This window comes from Chaetodon auriga, chromosome 14 (assembly GCF_051107435.1).
Source record: "Chaetodon auriga isolate fChaAug3 chromosome 14, fChaAug3.hap1, whole genome shotgun sequence".
NCBI lineage: Eukaryota > Metazoa > Chordata > Actinopteri > Chaetodontiformes > Chaetodontidae > Chaetodon > Chaetodon auriga.
The window spans coordinates 13,377,567-13,399,755 of NC_135087.1; the positions used below are offsets into that span (position 1 = coordinate 13,377,567).

The window sequence follows — 22,189 nt, forward strand, 5'->3', positions numbered from 1 at the left end:
ATGCAGCGATGGTGTCCTTGTAAATGATTCTGCACTTTAGATTCTTCAGTGTTTTTTTTTTTCCCTCTTGAAAGAAGGATGTTTGCTTTGCTGCCATTGCATCTCATGAAAAATGGATGACCTCCCAATGCTTTCTGCTGCCCATCGCTCCCCATATTTGCACAGAGCCCAGGGACTGCATTTGGGTTAGCATCCTCCTCCATCCCTCCCTCCTTCCCTCTGTGGCTTGTTCTGGGGGTGAATAACTTAACACATATTTCAGCTTGACACACTTCTGCTCCGGGTCTCCCCTGGGTGCCCAGTTCACAAGCCCACACATGCTGTATTATTTAAAAGTGTGGTTTGGACTTCTGTGTGTGCGTGGATGTGAGTGTAATCTTCTGTTTGTATAAGGGGGATGTCTTATACAGTTGTTGGGCCTCTCCTTATGACCTTGCAGGTGTGGCTGTGCCACTGATGTCAGATGATGGCTGAGGTCTTTTGCTCGTGCTTTGATTTTTCTATTAGAAAAATGGAGAAAATGTTGTTTCACAAGCAGTACGATACTCCAGCAATAATATATCACAACTGAAAGGTTTAAACCACCAAACGATTTATTAGAAGAAATAGTAATCTGGACAATGAATCATACACCCAAGAATAAAGATTAAGTAAAAATACCCAATGATGATGAAAAGCACGCTGGCTGTGAGTGTTGGAAAGAAATCAACTTTTGGGCCGAGACCACACACGCACATGAGCACACACACAATAACTCAAACTAATCTGAGAGCTGATAACGTCATGGAAATCAGAGCGCTGTGCTGCAGCAAAATGACACATAAATCATGTGCAAGGGAGAGGATGCAAAATGCTGCAGTTTGTATGATAGAAACAAATAGCCGTCTGATGCCTGGAAAGCTCTCGCATAAATCCTGGTGTTTGTGTTGCATGGGATACCTCCCAGGAAACCGCCAGACGATTCATGCTAAATGACTCAATGCCAGCCTCTAAGGAAGCCCTTCACTTTGTTGTTTCAATTTGCGGCGTCCTGCATGTGCAGCCTGTACATCAAGGCAAACAAACACACTTCACACATGAACAGAGGGGTCTGACTATGCAGCTGCGTTGCCCACTGGAGGGCACTGTGAGCAGCACTGAGGCTGGGTGGCTGAGGGAGGTTGAAAGACACCTTGGCCAGCTCACCAGATGGGCTCAGTGAAGCATGTCAGATGGCTGTGACAGCTACCTGCCCTTCCTTAAGGACTGTCACCATGTATAAACAAACCATTACTCCAATTTGTGAGTGCACTGACTTATGTGTGTGCACAAATGTGCGTGTACAAGGGCATGCTTGCATTGAACCCACTGAATGAGCATAATTCGAGAGTTGCATTTTAAGTATCCCTACAATAAGAAAACCTGAATTTTCTTTTGTTCGTTAAGGTATTTGTGTTCATCTCTTAAACCACAGTCACGCTGTGCAGCCTTTTAAATGCTAGTGGAGAAAACAGAATTTCCAAAAGCAGCAGATATGTCAGGCTGAATTTTGGCAAAATGACAAAAATGACACATAAAACATCAAGAATATTTGCATTTGATTGAATAGCGCAACCATAAAAGCATGGAGTCCAAGGTTGAACTATTTTTCTCATTGTAAACATCAATGGAGGGTTTGAGCATAATAAGAGATACTGTCAGACAGCGTGGTGTAAGATTCATTTCAAAGGGTAACTCTGTATGTTAAATGTCATAATTAACTGTTAATCGCTTAAACTGTTGCAAATGGGAACACCAGTGAAGAGCAGCATCTCCACACCCTGGATGTAGATAAGATGGAGAGCCCCGAAGGCCCCCTGCTCATTAATTTGCAGCAGAGCACGTCGTCGGATGCTGCGCCTCCGCTGGCCGCTGCCTCCACTGCGCAGCCGCGCTTTCTTCAGGACGCAGCGAGCAGAAGACGGAGATAGAAAAATGGCCCTCGACAATTTGATTTTCGCCCAGTGCATCCTTTATTTTTTAGCCTTCGTATTCGGTTTCATCGCCGTGGTGCCTCTGTCTGAGAACACGGAGGATTTCGGGGGGAAATGCCTGCTCTTCACGCGGGGTATGTGGCAAAACGAGAACATCACTGTGTCGAAGCAGCGCTTCATCGTGGAGGAGTGGGGACCCGAGTCCTCCTGCAGCTTCATCACTTTTGTCGGGATAGCGTCCCTCATCCTGTCCGCAGTGCAGGCATGGAGGCTGCTGTTCTTTCTGTGCAAAGGACACGACGAGTGAGTGACATTTCACTTGTGCTCGTTCAACACAATTCAATAGCAGCACCATGAAAGCTCAGCAGGGCAGGCTCCGGTTTAACGTCTCAATGTTAAATGTGTGTGTTTTTTTTTGTTTTTTTTTTCCTTTTTTTTCTGGCCATCTCCCACACCCTTACATCCGAGCCATCCTGTCAGAATCCTGCAGCCCGCATGTAGGCTTATATAAGATGTGAGATATTGATAAAAACCGTAGAATGAGCCTATAAAATGATTAGTCACTGTCGTCCTCCATTATAAAGATGGAGGGAATACACTTGTGTAGCCTTTGAAAAATCTAAATCATTCTGTGGCTCACACAGTGTTTCCATCACATAAAAGCAAATCATGCTGTGTGACAGGCTCAGTGTGTTTTAGCTGCATAGGTTTGTGTTCCAGGGAGAAAACGACAGATTTATTTTAACACCACAGAGACTGAACAGCTTCAATTTCTGTTGCACCTGCCTGCAGCTCCATCTTCAACGCCTTCCTCAACCTGCTGATCAGCTCCCTGGTGGTGTTCACCGTGTTCCTGTCCAGCACCATCGTCAGCGTGGGTTTCAACATGTGGTGCGACTCTGTCACAGAGGGTGGGACCATGCCTAGCAGGTGAGAGAGAGCACAAACTTTTCACACTATGATCATCATTATACAGCGCAGTGGTCCTCCTAAACGCCAGCACATACATGTGTGTCATGTTTTAGCTGTGAGGACCTGCAGGACACTGATCTAGAACTTGGCCTGGACAACTCTGCTTTCTACGACCAGTTTGCTATAGCTCAGGTGAGACTCTTTTACTCTTAATTCCTACGAGACTGTTTACCAAGTCTCACTCATGTTTAAGGTCATGTTCCCTCCTGCAGTTCGGCCTGTGGGCTGCCTGGCTCACCTGGCTCGGCATCGCAGTGATGGCCTTCCTGAAGGTGTACCACAACTACAGACAAGAGGACCTGCTGGACAGCCTGATCCACGAGAAGGACCTGCTGCTCGGCCGCTCCTCGCGCCGCAGCTCTGACCTCAAGACCGGCCTGATCTAGAAACCGGAGGATGCACAAACACACACACACTCACTCACACTCAACCGTACAGTCCTCTCGCCTGCCATGAGAAACACCAATGTTTGCCTATGTAGACAATCAAAATGAATTGGTTTTTGCCCCCGTTGACCACAGATCAAATCGAACGGAAGGTTTTAGCTTTGTTCTCCAAAGGAAATTGATCTCCCCTCAAACAATCTCCCAATGGTTGTTTATCCTTTAAGAGTCCTGCTTTATTTAGTTTGTCCTCTGTGCGCATTCCTCCTCAACACACACAGCCATAGTTCAGCTCTGATAGTATTAAAACCATTTAATGGAAATATACATCCAGTTTTTCTCAACTCAGCACAGTTTGATGACTGGGACAGATTGGCTGATGGATCATGTTGTCTTTGTGAACTTGTGCATGGACCTTATGCATGACAAATTGATAGGGTGATGTTTTTTAGATGTAAAGGGATGTCCTTTTGTTTTCTACACCAATAATGTGTTCCTAAATTAGGCTTCTTTCTGGTAGGATGTGCGCTGCACACTACTTGGCGAAGTCAGTTCTTTGCATGCTGCAGCAAAGCAAAATGATGTGAGCTTTTGCAGTGTATTCACACTTTTATCAACAGTGACAAAAGGTTTTTTGAACAAATATGAGAAACTGTACTTCAGAACATTCATGTATCGGGCAGCCAGTCCAACAGTGCTTTTAGAAATCTGTGTGAGATTAAAAAAACCTATTTTGTGCCATATACAGTAGTAACTCAGGCTTCTCCTTCTCTTTATAGGCTACAAACCAATATACTGTATTACTGTGAATAGACGCACAAATGTACCTGCATGCATCTCTCTCCCTGTTACGTACACATCACACACTCACTTACTGTCAGAGATTACAGGAAGAAAGCAAATCATCCGCTCGACTTTGATAGGCAATGACAGTTTTATTCAAAACAACTGAAATCATAAACCGGTAGGAAGTGAGAGAACCCTCCATAAAGGCACTTCTTTCAAAGTGACCGTAAATGTTTGGACAGCCGTGAAATGCAGCTTCTAAGCTAAATGTGCATATACAGGACATGAGCTCACTGGGTATTGTTTTATTGCTAATCACAATTTAGTTTGACAGTACAGAGCGGAGAGTATGTCTTGCTTCCACACAGGCGCTATTAGCCTTATATTGCTTCGACATTCAAATGTGAAACCCTCAGAATCGTTTGCTTTTGAGTTCCCTGAAACCTGTTATATAAAGAACAATGTTTTACTGGAGACTATGTGATGTGTGTTATTGCTCATAATGAGAGGTCTGTGGGATGTGCATCACTGTGCCCTTTGATATCCTCTAATCCGTTTGTGTGGTGGTTTGGCTGTTTGAATTATATTTGCTTCATTTGATAAAGGGACTGATGCAATAACATACAGTATCTGATTCTGTTATATTTCTGTGTTTGGCTTCATATTAATGGTAATCAACTTGATAAAAGGAGTTATGTTTTTTATGCATTGCAAATATCTGTTGAGCCCACACCCATCCGTACATGTGTCCAAAGCTTGATGAGCATTTGACATCATGATTAAAACCTGAATATTACTGTTTTTACATATAAATGTAACAGGTAACAAAAAGCTAAAAAATTGAAAAGAACTGAAAGTTGGACATTTGCGTAGATGTGGATATACAGTATAGAAGAATAAATAACATTTGGGATAAAGGACACTGTCAAAAGCATCAGCATTCATTCAGTTTGAGTATATTCTCTACGGCGATACGTAAGGAGAGAGAATTCATAACATTGTGCTGCAGATTTCCTCCTCAGCGGAGCGAGGACTCGGCTGACAACAGTCAGCCGCACAGAAGAGCAGACAGTCTGTAAAGAAAGAGGTGTTTTTCATCCGTTAGTCATTCGACCTGGAACGGTGAGGTGATGCAGCCCTGTTGTTGTCTTTCACATTACTGAACACTTTACAGATTTGTGCCTCCATCCTCCTCCTCCTCTCGAAGCTCTCAAAGCTGTTTCCAAACATCTCTACATTCATTTATGTGCAGTTACAAGGCTGAACATTGTGATAGTCCTTATATATTGAACCATATATACACATTCAGTTCTGTGTAACGTCTGATAATACACAAATCATGTTCGGTAACAAAATAAATGTTTGCATTCCATGGAAACATTCACTCACGTACAGCAGACGGTGGCGTGACCTGAAAAATCCAATGGTTGTGGTGATTAAGTGAGAGTTATATGTGAGCGTCAACATTGTAGATGTGCAAAATCATTACAACTTAAGTAAGGAGTGGCATGCCCACCACCTTACTACATATATACAAACAGACATGGAAGCTACATATTTCTGGGATTACCGATTTTTCCCTTTTTCAACACCGCAGACAGTGTACAGAGCCTTTCCAAAAGGCTGAGGTGTTCGTCGGCCTTAGCCCCTTCAAAGATAGGAAAAAAGAGGGGGGTCTGAAAAATAAAGGAGGCTCCATGTCGCCACCTGTGGTCAGTCTCTGTCACTGCATGGTCAGCCATATCCAGCAGCCCCACAGAAGCTGTTTCATGTGCAGCAGGTAGACAGCCAGAGCGGCCTCCAGCTCCTCGCACACTCGCTGTGGGCGCCGGCGGTCCGTGCAGTACATGGCTACACCCAGGAATGACATCAGCAGGAAGAGGCAAGTGAACAGGGCGAGGTGGGGGCGGGACGGTGTCGTTTCATAGGCTGCAAACATGAAAGGAAGACCAGTTTTTCACAGTTTTTGGCTTGTAAATGAGCATTTGAATTGCTGCGTGCACGGAGCTCGATCTCTCTCTCTCTTTGCTCTTGACCCAACAAAGACCTCGCAAGGCAAATTTTGGTGGAGTGTTTTAAGTGATTACACATATGCAGTGCAGTGTCACACAAACTGTGCTTTTTGTGTTTCCAACATTGTTAAGAAACGGGGCGACAGTGAAAGGCTTAGCTCCATTTTGCACCCAGTGTAGTGCTGTCAGTCTGCCATGCACGTGAACATAGTGATTCTTTCAGACAGACTTACCACCTAAACAGTCACAGTAAGGAATGTCTGTGAAGCCGACAGAAAAGAGGCCAGTCAGTCAACAAGAGCCAACCTCTGTGATGTGCAGCAGCTCCCAACCAGCTGCTGTGCCCTTATAGACTCCACTATCTCACTGGAACAGACTCCACGGAGGCTCATTTGCATGCATAATTAATTACAAAAAGAGTAAATCACTTGCTCATGTTTGGAAGTCTCTTGCTATTACATTATTTTTAAACAGCAGCGAATCCCCCGAGGACAATAGTTTACGATGCAATCTCAGGATGTTTTAATGCATTTTGCTCTTTCTCCTCACTGCTAAGTGCAAGGCGTTACATATGGGTTGGAGGCACTCTTGTTCTCTCTTGTCATACAAACGCATGTGATCATGTGACTGAGCTGAACGGTCTCGTTGCAAACTGTTTTCTCACCATGTACTGTGGTCTCTGGCTCCCTGAATCGAACCCTCCGTTCCCCTTTCCGTCTGTGGTTGGGTTCTGTGTCTGACCCGTAGATGGGACTTGGCCTCTTTAGAATGGAGGTGGGGACTTTGCCATTGGTTACCTGCATTTGATACAGCTCAGGATGAGTATCATAACAAACTCCAAGTACATTTCAGAGACTGGCAGCAAACAGCTGGAGGGGACAAATGTTTTGCAGACAAACTGCTCGTATCCGGAGTAGCACTGCTGAAGACGCCTGCAGGTGTTGTCAACCCTACCTTAGGTTTCGGTGCATCCTCCTGTTGGTGGTGGGTGTCTTTTCTGTGGCGGACCTCTGAGTGTTTCTCCCGGTGGGAATGAGGAAGACAGTTGACGGTTGAGTCTCTGATGGACTCTGCAGCAGCGAAGCGTTTGGACAGCGCAGACACACACTGACCCAGGGAGTCTAATAAGAGAACCATGACATACATGAGTAGTTATCGAGCGCTCTGGAGTTTGCAGACTGCTCTGAAGACGAGCGATGAGGTGAAGTTAAGCATTCAAAGCTAAACATGCAAATGCATCAGCCGATGTTTACAGCACTAGGTGGAGTGCAGCTTTGTAGCTTCCCAGTATGTTTGCACTACCCAGCTTTGATATTTCCTAATCCAGGATCAGAGAAAAATAAGTTCTCACCAAGTGTAATTTTAATCGATCCCATAAAAGTTTATAAAAAAAGACATACAGCTGCCCAGAGAGGTAAAATGAGCCTCAGTCTAGTTACTCCTTCATTTGTATTGTCAGAAAGTTTCCTGCATCTCTATTAAATACTGTGTGTGTCGTCCGTCAGCACTGGTTGATGAATTAGCCACTTGCCTGACTGATGAGTGATTGAATCAATTGATAAATTCATCTATTCTTCGTCACTCACAACTAGAATAGCTTCTATGGAGAATGACTGATTGAAGGAGAGAGACACAGACAGACAGGCAGACATTTGGATGTTAATGAGCACCCTTTTAAGAACACAGACTGCTCTCATGAAATGCTAAATGCTACTAATTTTACACCATTTTAGACCATTTTTACACCTTCATGAAACTTAAGTTGTGTTATTTACAAAAAAGAAGAAAATATGTGATTAACATTTTTTCTGTCATTTCAAGACAAGAGTCTGAAAGTTTGAAAGCATTTGAAAGTTTTGGTAAAAGTGGGGAGGAGCAGTGACTCATAAGCTTCAACTGCCCTTTACACCCAAAGCATTTTCATACATTCCCTCATTAGTTAGTAGTTGGGTTGATCACAGTTTCAAACATGTGACCATGACCACGTGAACATGTGACGTGTGACCAAAAATCAACCACATACTGCGACACAGCCTACTAAAGTCCAACTACAGTTGAAATACTCAGCTTGCAAATATGTGTAAATGGTTTGTTAGCAGAGGGAGGGTGACCCGGTCTACAGTGAGGGGTATCTAGAGGACAAGCGCTGTAAACAGTTAAACTGGCCTCTGTTGAAGCGTCTCACTGTGGGTCAGAGAGGATTTCTCTGTGTACGATACAGAATGAAAGGTCACATGAAGTGCACAGTTCTGATCTGCAACAACAACTCCAACCGCTCTCTGACCCCGCACTCTTTCCCCGTCTCACCAAACACGTTCGAGACCGTCTGAGGAGAACGGCGAGGAGCGCTGTGAGTCTTTGTCTTTATGTGCTGTACGCTCCCGTCTGTACGTAGCTGGCCCTGTTCAGCGCCGCTGCCTCTGAACGCTGACTCGACCACAAAGCCGCTTTCTACATGCTGCTTTTAACACCGCAGCAGTCTCCACAAAAATGCAGAGTTCAGAGTCGGGCAGGGAGTGTTGTTCCCTCTTAATGCAAGCCAAGCATACATCCTGTACAACAAAACTGTGCCCTCAAACTGTCACAAAGCTTCGGCTCTTTCTAGCTCTGCATAAAAGCACTCCTGTGTCCAACAGGACTGCATGTGTTTATTAATTCAACATTTTCACGGGCTGACATGGTTTAAAGGCTAACTGAAAGCTCTCCAAAGCAGTGAGCAGGGAACTTGTTCTTGAGATTATCATCATTGGTATTGTCACGCGTGACACTGAGGGCTCCACCCTCATGCTTCAGACTGCATGGTGATGGTGTTAGATTATAGAGTGCTGCTGTTTTCAGAGTCATGCAACCACATTTGTTTTTCACTATTAATACTACCCTTCTCCCTGCGTCGTGACATCGTGTCAGGATGACAGTGGTGTCAGTCAGATGAGTGTTTACCTGAATATTCAGTCTTGCCAATCTCAGCATAGACGGTGGCCATCAGCTCCAGGCTTCTGGCCGTGATGGGGTGGTCATTACCAAAGGCCCTCTGGTGGATCTTTGTAGCCTGAAAGAATGAACAGATAGATGAGATTTGAAGCTGACACAGGAGAGCAGTGGTGGAAGAAGTACTCAGATCTTTTACTGAAGTGAAAGTAAAAGTATCGACATCAAAATAAACTTAGTACCAAATGAAAATACACGAGTACAAGAACAAGTACCTCAGGACTGTATTTAAGTAAATATAATTAGTGCCATAAAATGCTTTATTTGTTGAAAAATGTTGGTGAGGAAGCAAAGAGGATGATGAAATTGACATACCTTACCGCTGTACTCTAAAGCAAGATGAGGCCTGCAAGGAAAAGGAAGAGGAAATGAACCATTAAACGAAAACACTACCTCTACTTGTGTCTGTGACACGAGACTAAAAATATTTTGTACCTGCTGAAAACAAAAGCGGTGTCGTAAAAATAGATTATCAGATGAAGCCAGCCTCTGCACATTCTTCCTCCATTAAAACACAAACATTGTCAGGGACAACAATGCCTGACCTTCATCAAAAGAAGTGGCCCATGACTGCACCGTCAGGTGAGTGTATCTGTTTCAGCTGAACACAGCAGCGAGAGAAATCTAAACATGCGTGTGCTGCTGTGATTAGACACAGAGAGCAGGGCTGCAGGTGCTCAGGCACCTCATGGAGGAAGTGGAAACCTTCTATTTCTGCCAGTGCTGACTGCCCCTTTCTATTCCCCTGGGTGAATTACAGACGGCATGGCGCTTACAGCTTGGTTTACTGACTTGTGCCCTTCCACCGCTCTGCTGCGTAGTGCTAAGCCAGAACATGTTGTGGTACACTCAGGATCTGCCAGCTGTTCTGCTCATATCTGTCCCAGAAAGTCAGCCAAGGACAGTCATCACCTTCACACCCTCACGTGTGCCTATAGATGTAGAGCAAGATGTGTTTAGTGTGACAGATGTCAGCTTCGCTGTTCAAAACCCACACTTCTCTTCAATTAGTAATGGCCAGGTGTCGGTTTGCAGTGCTTTAGAAGGTCCTTTTCAGGGGACATCTGATAGGCAAAGACAGAAAAGCCCTTCACTGGCCCAAAGAACTTCCTACGACATCGCTGAAAGATTCAGGAAGTATGACAACTTCCTGTCGACAAGAGAGAAAAACTGGGGCTCAGGCTTCTGGTGGAGGTCTGCAAGAAAAGACCAAAGAGCAAGAATTCCTGCTTGGCCAGACACCCAAGCCTCTGGGTGCACAATCAGTAGCATCTCATTTAAGTTTAACTACTGTATGCTCCTTGCATTAATGAAGCACCGTGACCAGCCCTCGGCCAAGCAAACCTTCCACCCCCTGTCACCCTTGCTGGCAATCAGGTTAAATGGCCTAATCCAAACAATGACGACAGAGGCACAGAAAATGGGCGCATGCTACGCCTAACAAAGTACTCCTGCAACAGGAGCCACCAGATCCAGTTAAGGTGTTCCTCCTGTAACACTCACGTAGAGTGCGGTGTCTCTTTTCTCCACATCTACAGGGAAATTCAACTCTGGCTAAAACGGCTTGGAGCTGGACTTTATCTAGTTTGAAAAATTTCCACTCCGAGGACGAGCATGTGTGTGCGTGCAAATGGATTTGCGTACATTTTTTACACGGGCCACATAACTATGAAACGTTAATAAGCCAAGATAAAAGTGATTCATGAAGGTGGGTTTTTTTAAACTGTCACTCAAAATTAGCCTTGAGAGCCAAATACTCATTTCATTGATCTTGGTGGAAATTATTTATCTCAACGTGTTTTCAGTCTGATCTTATGAGCTAAGACGAGGCTTTTACTCTGTAAAACATGAGCTTTTTATTGCTCCAAGCTGCTGCTTATGTAATAAAACTGATAACAGGAACAAATGCAAATGTATTGTTTGCTTTGTTAGTACTGAGTCAGCACCATTTTCACTTCAGCTCTGTGAAGTGATGAAGGCTCACACACACACACACACACACACACACAGTACACATACAGTATTTTAACTGTATACAAAACTGGTGATAAAACCGTCATAAAAGTGACTTTATTTAACCATAAATTCACTCACGATGAGCCCACTGGGCCCTTCACCTCACAGAACATGTAATGCTCCATTAATTACCAAACAACAGAAGCTACGGCAGGACACAGTTTTACCTACTGTTTGCTCATGATGCACAGCTGGGCCAGCCGTTCCAGGTGCTGTGCCTGGGAGGCCTGCTCTGAAAGCTCCTCTGGGGTTGTCCATCCTGCAGAGCCCAGCGTAGCCTCCTCCTGAGGCCCTGTTACACAAACACAGGGCATGGAATCACAATTAGCCCACCAGCAAACTACTCAGCCTTCAGTCCTCTGCTCGTCTGTCTGGCCCTCTCTCCCCACTGTCCTTTGCTCTCTTTGCCTTTCTAACACTGCACAGGGTTTGAAAAATAAAACCCAAAAAAAAAAGACGAACTATCAGGCTGCCTGGCACTGCTGCGGACTTTAAGCCTGAACAGCAGAGTGGGGCCAACTGAGGACTGGAGACGCGAGAGATAAGGGCTGGGCAGAGTGGATAAGGGCGTCAAACAACACACTCACCACGCCTACTGGAACACACGCATGCACACAAGGACAAACCACAAACATACAGTATGTACAGTAAACACCACACACGTACAAGGAGGGGGGTGGGAATGAGTTTGGCTCATAATGCACGCCACGAGCAAGTGCAAATAAATCACCGAAACAGGTGTTTGCATGACAAAAACCACAAAATGACAATTATGTCAGCTGTCAGTGAGGAAACACTAAGAGGGATGCATCTGAAAAAGCCACTGGGGAGAGAAAGAAAGCTTGTGAGCTGCAGCTTTAAGCGCCAGCTCTGCCCCCGGAGAAGTCCAGCATTCAATCCAAGTGAGTGCTGAATCAGGGGCCTCGGTATTGTATGGCGGCACACAGCTCCTAATGAGCAAAGCATGGCCATTTGTCTTCTACTATGTCTGTCCCTGATCTCCTCCACCGTGCCCAGCACGCTACACTGCGCTGCTGCCTCAGCAGCAGACAGAGAGGCAGAGGCAGACGTCTGGAGCGGCAGCAGGTGATGAATGAGCAGCCTTGCCGTGAATATGCTCACTTCATCCTCCACCAGGTATATAGTAAACAAAGATGGACTTCATATTCATTGTCATTTCTTATTGGCTCAATGAGTTAACAGTCTAGAGTTCGTTAGTTTGTAGATGCAGGTCACACAAGTTCCTTTGGACAGCTGCCAACGACAAACACAGTCTTCTGCTTCAGTGTATCTGCTGCTTTGCTAACAGCCTCAGCTTTAATTGAAAAACAAAATTGTTTTCCCAAACAATTTTCTTATGATTTCCTGATCATTTCTTGAAAGTTTTCATAGAAAAAAAAACATATAATTATGTTCTTATTATAGGGAAAATTAAGACAATGCAATTTAGTTACTTTAGCTGTTTTGAGCTCAAATAGTGAATCCAAGCGAATCAAATCAAATGTTCATTCACAATTAACTTATTTTTGAAAACTTGCTGACAAAACTGAACTGAAAAATAATTAAATTGACTCAAATGATTGAAAGCGTAGAAAATGAACTCTCTATTTAATTAACAAACACATTAGTAACCACCGACATGCGTTTTCTCCCTCAGACATTCTAAGGAAATTAAAGCATCACCAAAAAACATTCAAAACCAAAGCAGACATCTTATCCAAGGCTGCACGATATCCATGCAATACTCCATGTGCTTACAGTATATTCCCAGAAGTACTGATCGATAGCTTGATGTCAAAAGTACTTGCCTGTGCTGCCCTGAAGAGCCGTGAGCTCGATCAATGCCACCTCATAGAACATTTTCTCAGCCTGGATGAACTGGAGGGCCTTGCCATCTGTTTATATGGGTGAAGGATCAGTCTCACTTGTCAGCGGGATTAGTCAGTAACTGTTGTCGAAGTTAAAAACAGCCACGCTGGTCCAGCTCAACACTGGGGCTTTTTTTCCAGCCCTCTTCAGAATGACACCTCCAGGCAAACAGAATGTGTAGTAATCCAGAGCAGACTGTTGATCTTGAGGTCTGGATTGTGGGCCACAGATTTCCACTACAGGTGTCTGTGTCATTGGTGCATGCTGTTATCGATGTGCTGTGGTTTCTGTACTGTATTTCTAAAGGGGGCGACTGTGATGCAAAAACCAGCTTTGAATGCTGGATCACAATGTAGATGTGTCTGATTACACCTTATTGTATCTTCTCATATCATATTCCTTATTTAGTGTCTGGTTTTATCTCTTCTTTTTGTGTTTAGGACAGGGTCCTCTTGATCAATCTGGATGCCAGATTTGTTTCCATGAAAAGACTCACTATAAAAAGCACTCTAAAAATAGAGCCTTTGTCAAAGCAATCTGCGGACTGAGAGTCCGTCCTGCTGTAAAATGACACCACTGATGCTTGTCAGGTGAATTTAAAGACCAATGGGATGGAGAATGCTTAAAATAAACACAGCCCTGCTGGTCTAAATGTCCTACTTAACACCACATCTCTCACATCTCTCACTAAATTCAATTCCAGGTATTTCATCACTGTGGTGACACTGTTTTTGTACTTTAACACATCTCGCATAAAACTACATATCTTCTACTTTCATACTGAGGTTTGAAGATGGGCAGTTGGTGTCCAGTTTTAAAGGACAGCCAGTGTCCTTCATTATCTGACCCTTAAAATCAATCAAAACAACACGGTGCCTTTAGAATAATACTGTACACGTGGCCCTCGACAAAAGAAAAGAACAGTTATCAAGGAGCAAGATTAAAAATTTAAAACGTTTCATCCTGATGAGCACCACAAGATACCGGAAAAAATGATGGATGGTGAGGGGCGGATGTTGAAAAGCTATTAGTGCATGTACATCTGAATAATTTAATGTACCGTACAGGAGGAGATGACATAGTAAGCAAGTCCTGAAATTCTTTTTAATGAACACATCTTCAGATGCATTACAGGACCACTGCTAATGTGGTATGCTAGTGCCAGCTCCTGGGAGTCACCTGGGGATGAGGTGAGTATGAGGTGGACCATGAGGGAGGGAGGATTAGGGGAACAGCCATCTTCAGGGGTCAGAGCGCGACTTCTGCCTGCTATTTTTATCCTGGCTGGACCACAACAACACCACAACAGGAACCTCACACAATCCTCTCCATGGAATGTGTGCTCCACTTTACTCTCTCTCACACACTCACACACACACACATACACACACAAACACACACACAGCCTCCCCTAAACTGGAAATTGGACTCTGCGCTCCAAAACTCGACAAGAACTTGCATTAACACTGGTACCTTCAAAGGCACAGCTGATCGCACGTGCCACACATCTCTGCTAAGACTGCACTGAAATAAACTTGTGGAGCACGCTATCAACTCTGTCCAGTAGGAATGAGGGATTTCCTCTGGAATTATAGGTCATGTGATCAAATACGACCACATTTGATAGTAACATATTGATTAGCTTCTGTTCTTAAGCTCCCTGTGCCCAGAGGTGGAAGAGGGACTCTTGTGTAAAAGCAGTTCTACCACAGTGTAGCATCAAAATATACTTAAAGTACCAAATGTAAAAGTACTCATTATGCAGACTTGAATATCTCAGAATCTATATTATTGTATTATAATTACTGATGCATTCATGTGTGTATCACTTACATGTTGAAGCTGGGGGTTTAAAGGTGGTTTAACTACCTTATATGGTCTCCCTCAGAGAAAGATTAATCTATAATATTATATTACCATTTACTGTGATCATATTTGTACTATTAAACTAAATCTGCAGTGTAATTACTGACTAAAGTTGTCTGATAAATATAGTGGAGTAATGCCTCTGAATTGTACTGTAGTAGAAGCATTAAGCAGTAGTAGAAAATAGAAATACTAGTCTTACTTTCCAGCATATTCACTCTAAAAATGTAAATATTGGAAATGCCCAGATCTTTTATCTGATATCCTCCTTTATTTGACATTAAAGTCAAATCGTCTCGGTCAGCATACTTTCCAAGAACCATGTATCAGTAAACACTCAGCAGCCAAAAGAGCTTTTGGCTTTGGACAAAGGTCACTTGTGGATAACTGCCAGCTCTGATAACAATACATCCAGCCTTAAGTGGTCACAGCGCTGCCACCATCACTATCAGCCGCACCTAATACAATATATCTATCTGGCATGAAATCAGGACACTTTGAATACATAAAGTCAGCTTTGTTTTCCTGCTAGTGGATTTGCTTCAGACATCATGTGAAGAAACGCTGCAGATTCTGTTGTAATAAACATTTGTGTGAAACTCCAAAGTTCCCACATTCGCTCCTAATTTGAGCACACTGACCCTTCACCTCCCTCCCTAGAGGACCGCACCGGAAGAGACCACAACATCACAGCTTCAGCTCCTTTGGTGCTCATGAGAACGACTGAGAAAGAAATGGAAATTTTATGGAGAACGACCACATGCTTTGAATCTCTCCACACGACGATACTACTGACTTGCTCCTCTCTGCTGCTAAACAATGTATGACGTAGTTACAGTTTCATGGCTGTAACCTTACCCTAAATGTAAAACAATGTAATATGGTAACCCTACCAAACATAAAATACCACAGTTTGACATAACACAACACCATTACTATTGATGACGTTATTTAATAATGTACAGTATGTCAAAAGATTTAACCCCGTCACTGTAGACGACCCTCTTAAGTAGAAGCCTTTTCATGCTGAGAAGGGGCCTACCGCTGGCTATTGATGAAGTGAAGCTCAGCAAATCGACCTATTTTGGAAAACAGGCCGTGAGGGGTAGAGGCTTGCTGAGGTAGATAACCTGAGCTGGCAAGTTAAGTGTTGGAGTGTCTCAGTAACGGGGAGAAGAGCCATGGAGGTAATATATCCTGAAATGCAACACCTCTCTATTATCTCTCAGTCCTATACTGCTACAGTTTATAGAAGCAGTGAAGTGGCAATGCACAGACTAGTCAGTGCAGATACAGGTTAATTAGTGCTCTTCCACTCTGTTGTGCAGAGATAAGAGCCTACAAATCCTCTTAGGAGACATACACACAGCCTGAGCTACACACAATACGCATGGCATTCTGGGACAAATGAGTTATTATGAACTCGCCCAAAGACATCCACTCATCCCCCTCAGTTTACACTGCTTTCTATACAGGGTCTGCATCCTCCATTGTGCCAGAATTTGCCATGGCTACCACCACTGACAATCCTTCGTATGTTCACGGATATAGAAGGCTAGTTTTATAGTTAGCCTGCCTGCTAACACTTCCTGACGGGGATGGTGAAAGTAAAAGTGTCAGGCGTGAGATGAGGAGTGAGACTTTTCCCTGAGTTTGTAAAGGATACAATTCTTTTCAGTGATGAAGAGTTCTGCGATCTGTAAAGCACAGAAAAAACATCCAAGGGACATGGTTAAGTGTTAAATAATTCACTCCCAGCATTATTCCCGGTTGTGCGTGCACATGATGTCACCAGCTGTCAAAACAAGTAATTCTGCTCTCCTCGCATTGGTCTGGTCAACATCAGGCCACACGTTCCAAAGTTCTGGAGTAACGGTTTTGTTTGGACATCGGGGACATTCTTTCAGGCACTACTAAACAGAATTAAATTTGTAGCCTTGCCTTTGTAGGAGGATCTTGTAAAGCACACCAGCATTTAATCTGCTAAGACTTCGGCCTGGATACACAGAGCCAAAACATAGCCTACACACAATGAGGCAGACATGAGCTGGATATTATAGTAATTTTAAGCATGTGAGCTGTCTAATAACACTGTTGCTGTGTGCTGGAGCTGCATCCGATACCTCATTTAGCAGCATGCACACTGTCAGTCCTACTGAGACTGAGATGGTCTTACAGTGTCAACACGGGGACAAACGATAGACTGTTAGATTTGACATTGGTGTTAGAGATATCAAGGTTGAATGTGTGCTGCGGTGTGGGATAATTTATCAGGTTCAAAAACACAAGTGATGTAAATGTGTGTACAGCTGTGTAAATCCATGATACAGCAGATTTTGTGCATGCATGTAATGCATATGCACATGCATGTTTACATGTGTGTAAGTAAAAGAAAGGGAGAGCGACACATAAGTGTTATGAGTGTGTGTGTGTGTGTGTGTGTGTGTGTGTGTGTGTCCAGTCTTCAGGCATGTGGCTCACCTGGTGGAGGCAGTTGGGCAGAGAGGTGAAGCTCTGCACATGGGTCAGTCCCAACAGGCAGCTGAGGAAGCAGTGGAGGGCGGCCTGGTACTCCCCCTGCTGCTGGAGCTGCTGTCCCAGCTCAAACAGGCCCTCCCTCCCCCCGTTCAGCATCCCCAGTCCCAGCCAGAGCCAGCACTGCCTCCCATCAGAGCTCCACCGGCCGAGGACGAACGCTCCTCTTCTCCCCACTCCACTGAAGCACCACAGGTAGAAAGAAACAGCCCCACAGAGTGAAAGATTTAAAAGAAGGAAAGCGAAGCTGCTGACATAAGCACAGACAAAGAGGCACCAGAGGAGAGGAGTGAGCAGCACAGCTCCCTCTCAGTCTCGTCTGAGCACAGTAAGTCAAGGACAGGTGCTAAGGAGCAGGCTGAGGGAGCTCCGGCGACTCACACAGAAGAGATCCATTCCCCTCCCTTCCCTGGCTGCACCACGTAAGGAGGACAGAGGAAGTGGGAGAGCATTTGCTGTTTGAGTGGCAGAGCTGTTGACCAATCCCTGCTCTGCTCATGCACAGTAGCTCCGCCAGCATGTGTTTAGCACATTGGGTCGCTCTCCAATCCTTGAAAAGGGGGATTGCAATGCTGTAGGTGTTGATGATGAAAGCCAAATATGGTGTGCACATGTTCTATGATGTATCTCTGAATGTAGTACAAGATCACTTCAATTTTGACCTAATTTACTATCTACTGCACATCCGGAGAGCAGTGCATTATGTTTATACAGTGTGTGAGTCTTACTGCCCCACTTATGACTTATAAATGAGGAGCGCATAAGAATCAACAAGCAAACTAGACTAAGTGCTGTGTGTGCATATTTCACATTACTAAAGAGAGACCCAGCTTTTGTACTTTCTCTAAAGCAAAGCAGACAGCTGATGCAAACACAGGGTCATTAGGACCAGCCACTGTACGGTATGAGAGACAGAGAGAAAGCACTCCTGACTATCCAAACAAGCCCAGCAAATATTTATTCACAAGGAGCGCCTCCTCTGGATGTTTGCTCGCTTCCCTTCACACTCTGGTAATCAGCATTAGTGTGGGGCCAATCTTTGCCTGAGGAGACAGCGAAGAAGAAGAGATACGGACACAGCGCTTGATCCACGGATGATCCAGAGGATTATGAATGGGTCTTGACTTTGAGAGCAGCACTCCTCACAACCTGCGCTCCATTTGGACACGAGCGAGGCGGCTGGAGAAAATGAATGGGCTAACACAAAGCAAATGGGCAGAGTCAGTCTCCATTAGTGTCCGATGCACCTAGCTGAGCAAGATGGGATTTTAATGGTTGTGAATGCCAGTGGACGAGGGATAAGAGAGCATTAAACTTGCACTGGCAGGTCAGACTCAGGGAACTGTGAACAGTGCTCATTTTGGACTAACAGCATCCAGAGCGTGGGACTTGACTATGCTGATGCAGGGTCGCTTTATCCCTTCCAAACAGAGAACTGGGGAGTGCAGACAGGTGATTCTGCTCACCTTACTCTGGTGTCAATAGTGCTGAGTTAGAACACAGTGAGAAAGTAAGCAAAGCTTCTGATGTGACAGAGCTGCAGAGCCACTGGCTGACTCTCAGTGTTCGGTCCTAATTGAAAAAGAGTGGGCTCCGTCTCCTCATTAACGGCCAGTCAGGCTGAACAGACACACATCAGGTGTGAGGAGGTGGCACTGCATTTTCCTGTCTTCATGTTAACAACATCTGACAACAACCACGTGACAGGAAACCCACCCAAACAGAACCCTTTCAAGATAAAAAAGTCATTGCCATGTAACGAGGCACATTATAGCAATTAATGTGATAACACTAAAGCAACATATATCTTAATAATATAATATAATAATATAATGGTTGTGTGGGGAGTAACATGTAAAGGAGTCTTGCTTGCTGTTGAGCTACTTGGAGGTAAAAACACGATTTTACAGCTCATGTTATGCTCTGTTTTAATGTTGTTTGGAAAATACAGAAAGATTAACATTTTGCTAAACTGCTGTCTCGTTTTCTAACACTTGAACGTCAAACTGTCGCTTGGACGATTGACTAATCTGACTTTGCGGCACCACAAAGCTGCATTCATTTGCTCGCATCCTGCTCCGAACACTTTTTTGTACATATGCTGGCATTTTGACAAAGATACTGACTGATGTTCACTATTCTACAGTGCAAGAATGGAAATCTACCTGTAATTGGAATATTGATTGTCTGTCTCGCAGAGTTGGTGGACAAATACATCAAGATGATCAGTAAACACTCTCCACGGCAGCCGTTCTCAGGGAAGCCAATACTGCAGACTAATGTAAATGAATGGTGAGCAGGCCCTGCAACAGCACGCAGAGTGGAATGAAAGAGTGACTTATCCATAGAGATAAATCTAACATCAGCAAGTTATTGCAATGCAGTAAACCTCAATATGTTCAATTAGTGCTAATGCTTTCTGCAATCTATATTTATACTGTTCTTCCACGAGCTCATTTTGAGCTAGCGTAAATATCATGGCATACCCCGTCAATAAGTACATAACCAGATATGAAGTCAGTACAAAACTTTTTCAGCAGATCTCCGTGGCTCTGGTTTTGCAGAGTCTGACTATGTGGATATTTACCATAAGGCCATAAATCTTCTATGATTTCAGAAACCATTTGTTAGAATTACGCATTCTGCATTGTCCAGCAGGTTTGCGGAGGAACATCGCTTCTCTTGTGTCCTCGTGTCATTTCACGACACTGCGCATGGCCCTGCATCAGCATATACTATTTATATTTCCTGCATTGTGCACATACAGCCACTCTATGCAATTTTGCTGTAGCCTAGAGGCCTCTGGTATGGAATATTTTACTCTGTGTGAGTGACAGCCGCGACGCCCCCCACTACAGCGTGCCAACTCCAGTGATGTGAGGAGATCGAGTCTACTCTTTCTGAAATAAGGCACCACAGAGATTCTGCAGGAGTCCACAGATGGAAAAGTTGCAAAAAAATACCATATGTTCAGATATAGAGTACATATTGTGTGCCTGTACTCTGGATATTGAAGTCTGTCGTCTTGGCTCACTGTTTCATCCCCTCCACTCTCCTGTGCAGCTGCATCCCTCTAAGATTCAGGCTCTGGCAGTTTAACAGCCTTGGACCGGACACCCCCAGCTACTGAAAGGCAGTTTATGACCTCCATGTAATCAGCAGTAAATGCTGCCACCATCTGTCTCTTTTTACTCAATTATCTAACCCAGTGACTTTTACTGACAAACACTGTCCAGGTAAACACAGCAACGCAAATCCCCCAGCTAGGATTATGACACATCTATACATCTTCCCACACTCTTTAAGATTTCTTTTTGGTCAGTTCTTATTCCTGCAGTGCTTCAAACGTCACCGCTGTCCTTCAGTTACGTGCCGGAGGTTCTTGTACGACTCATCATAGATCCTGTTTAATTACAGCTGTGGGGGCGTTATTACTTGGATCCTCATTACTGTTTCATTGTGGAAGAGTCACATACAATATATAGTTCACACTCAGCATGACTAACACTGTGAGGCAAGTGCTTTATTTAAAAATGCTTAATGAAAACAGCCACTTAACTGGGTTTATCAATTCATTAAGAACTGTTGATTAAAGGAAATGCCTCTTGCAGCACCTCTGCTGGGCTCATTATCTTTTGTGCCACTCTTGCACCCCCTAGTGGACAAATCAAGTTCAGCTCCTGTACTGAAGGAAAAGTAAAAATACTACAATGTACAAATACTTTGTTCAATGTAAAGGTCCTCTGTATACTGCTAAGTAAAAGTACGTAGGTATGACCAGCAAAATGTAAGTAAAAATGTAAATATCAAAAGTAAAAGTACGCAAAATGGTCCCTTGCAGGGTGTTAAATTATGGCATTCCTCAGGTCCTGAAAGTGGATAGCTTTTTTTATTCACACAACAACTTCAAATCGCTAATTACTTCAAGGACTCTCCTAGTTTTGTTGTGGAACAATTCACAATTTTATCATTCGAGTTAGTACAACTGCAATTCGAAACAAGTTTGGACACTGTGTAAAAGATAAATAAAAACAGAAAGCAATCATTTGCAAATTAACAGTTTTCCTGAGCCCATGTATTAAAATCCTTTGTACAATCATGTGCTCACAAAGTGGTGAACCTCCCTCCATCCTCACTTGTGAACGACTGAGCCTTTCCAGGACGCCCCTTTCATACTCAATCATGATACTATCACCTGTTACCAATGAACCTGTTTAAATCTGATGAGGAAAATCCCTCTAGTGGAGTGTATGTATAAAGTAACATAAAATGGAAATACTCACTTAAAACACATAAAAATTGAGTAAATATACTAATTTTTCTTCTTTCTACTGTATATAAGCCAAAATGAGTGTTCCTTTATTCATGCATGACAACAGCCTCCGTCAGGACTCCACGAGAATCTAGCTGAATACGGGTCAGTTAAAATGCGAGTGAAACAGGAAACGAAAGTAAGCACCTATGAGGAGTGACAGACGCTGTAAATCCTTCCAGGCCCACATGTCTCACGGCCCCCTTCGCTCATTCTTGTCTGCTTTTCTCTGCGTGGGAGGTTAACTGAGAGACAACAGCATGTGTCAGAAGACAGAATTTACTTCTTACTGTTAAACTGATATGTCAGTGACAATTACATGCCTGTAAGTCACTTGTGACAGCCACTCAGATCTGACTGCTGGCTGTTTGATACTGTCACCCACCCCGACTCGTCCTCTGATACTCCCTGATCTGTCACATTTATTTGCATGCTACTCCACGAGGCTCCCTTTCTATTCTTCTCCTCTTTTTGGGCTTTATTTCTCAGTGTTTTTAA

At 43.9% G+C, this 22,189-nt stretch overlaps 2 protein-coding genes across 2 annotated transcripts; one reads left to right on the forward strand and one right to left on the reverse strand.

Moving 5' to 3' along the window:
- The first annotated feature begins 44 nt into the window (after positions 1 to 44).
- tmem179ab (transmembrane protein 179a, genome duplicate B) lies at positions 45 to 4,715 on the forward strand. The gene is made up of 4 exons (XM_076748269.1): positions 45 to 2,255; positions 2,745 to 2,882; positions 2,978 to 3,056; positions 3,137 to 4,715. Exons 1-4 carry the CDS (start codon positions 1,870 to 1,872, stop codon positions 3,308 to 3,310), a joined length of 777 nt encoding a protein of 258 aa, XP_076604384.1. The 5' UTR covers positions 45 to 1,869; the 3' UTR covers positions 3,311 to 4,715.
- Positions 4,394 to 17,803, reverse strand: c14h14orf180 (chromosome 14 C14orf180 homolog). Its single transcript, XM_076748268.1, has 9 exons — positions 17,326 to 17,803; positions 16,511 to 16,541; positions 12,918 to 13,004; positions 11,281 to 11,401; positions 9,409 to 9,439; positions 9,046 to 9,154; positions 7,060 to 7,226; positions 6,770 to 6,902; positions 4,394 to 6,022 (listed from the first exon to the last, which is right to left on the reverse strand). Exons 1-9 carry the CDS (start codon positions 17,476 to 17,478, stop codon positions 5,817 to 5,819), a joined length of 1,038 nt encoding a protein of 345 aa, XP_076604383.1. The 5' UTR covers positions 17,479 to 17,803; the 3' UTR covers positions 4,394 to 5,816.
- Between the last annotated feature and the right edge of the window lie 4,386 nt (positions 17,804 to 22,189).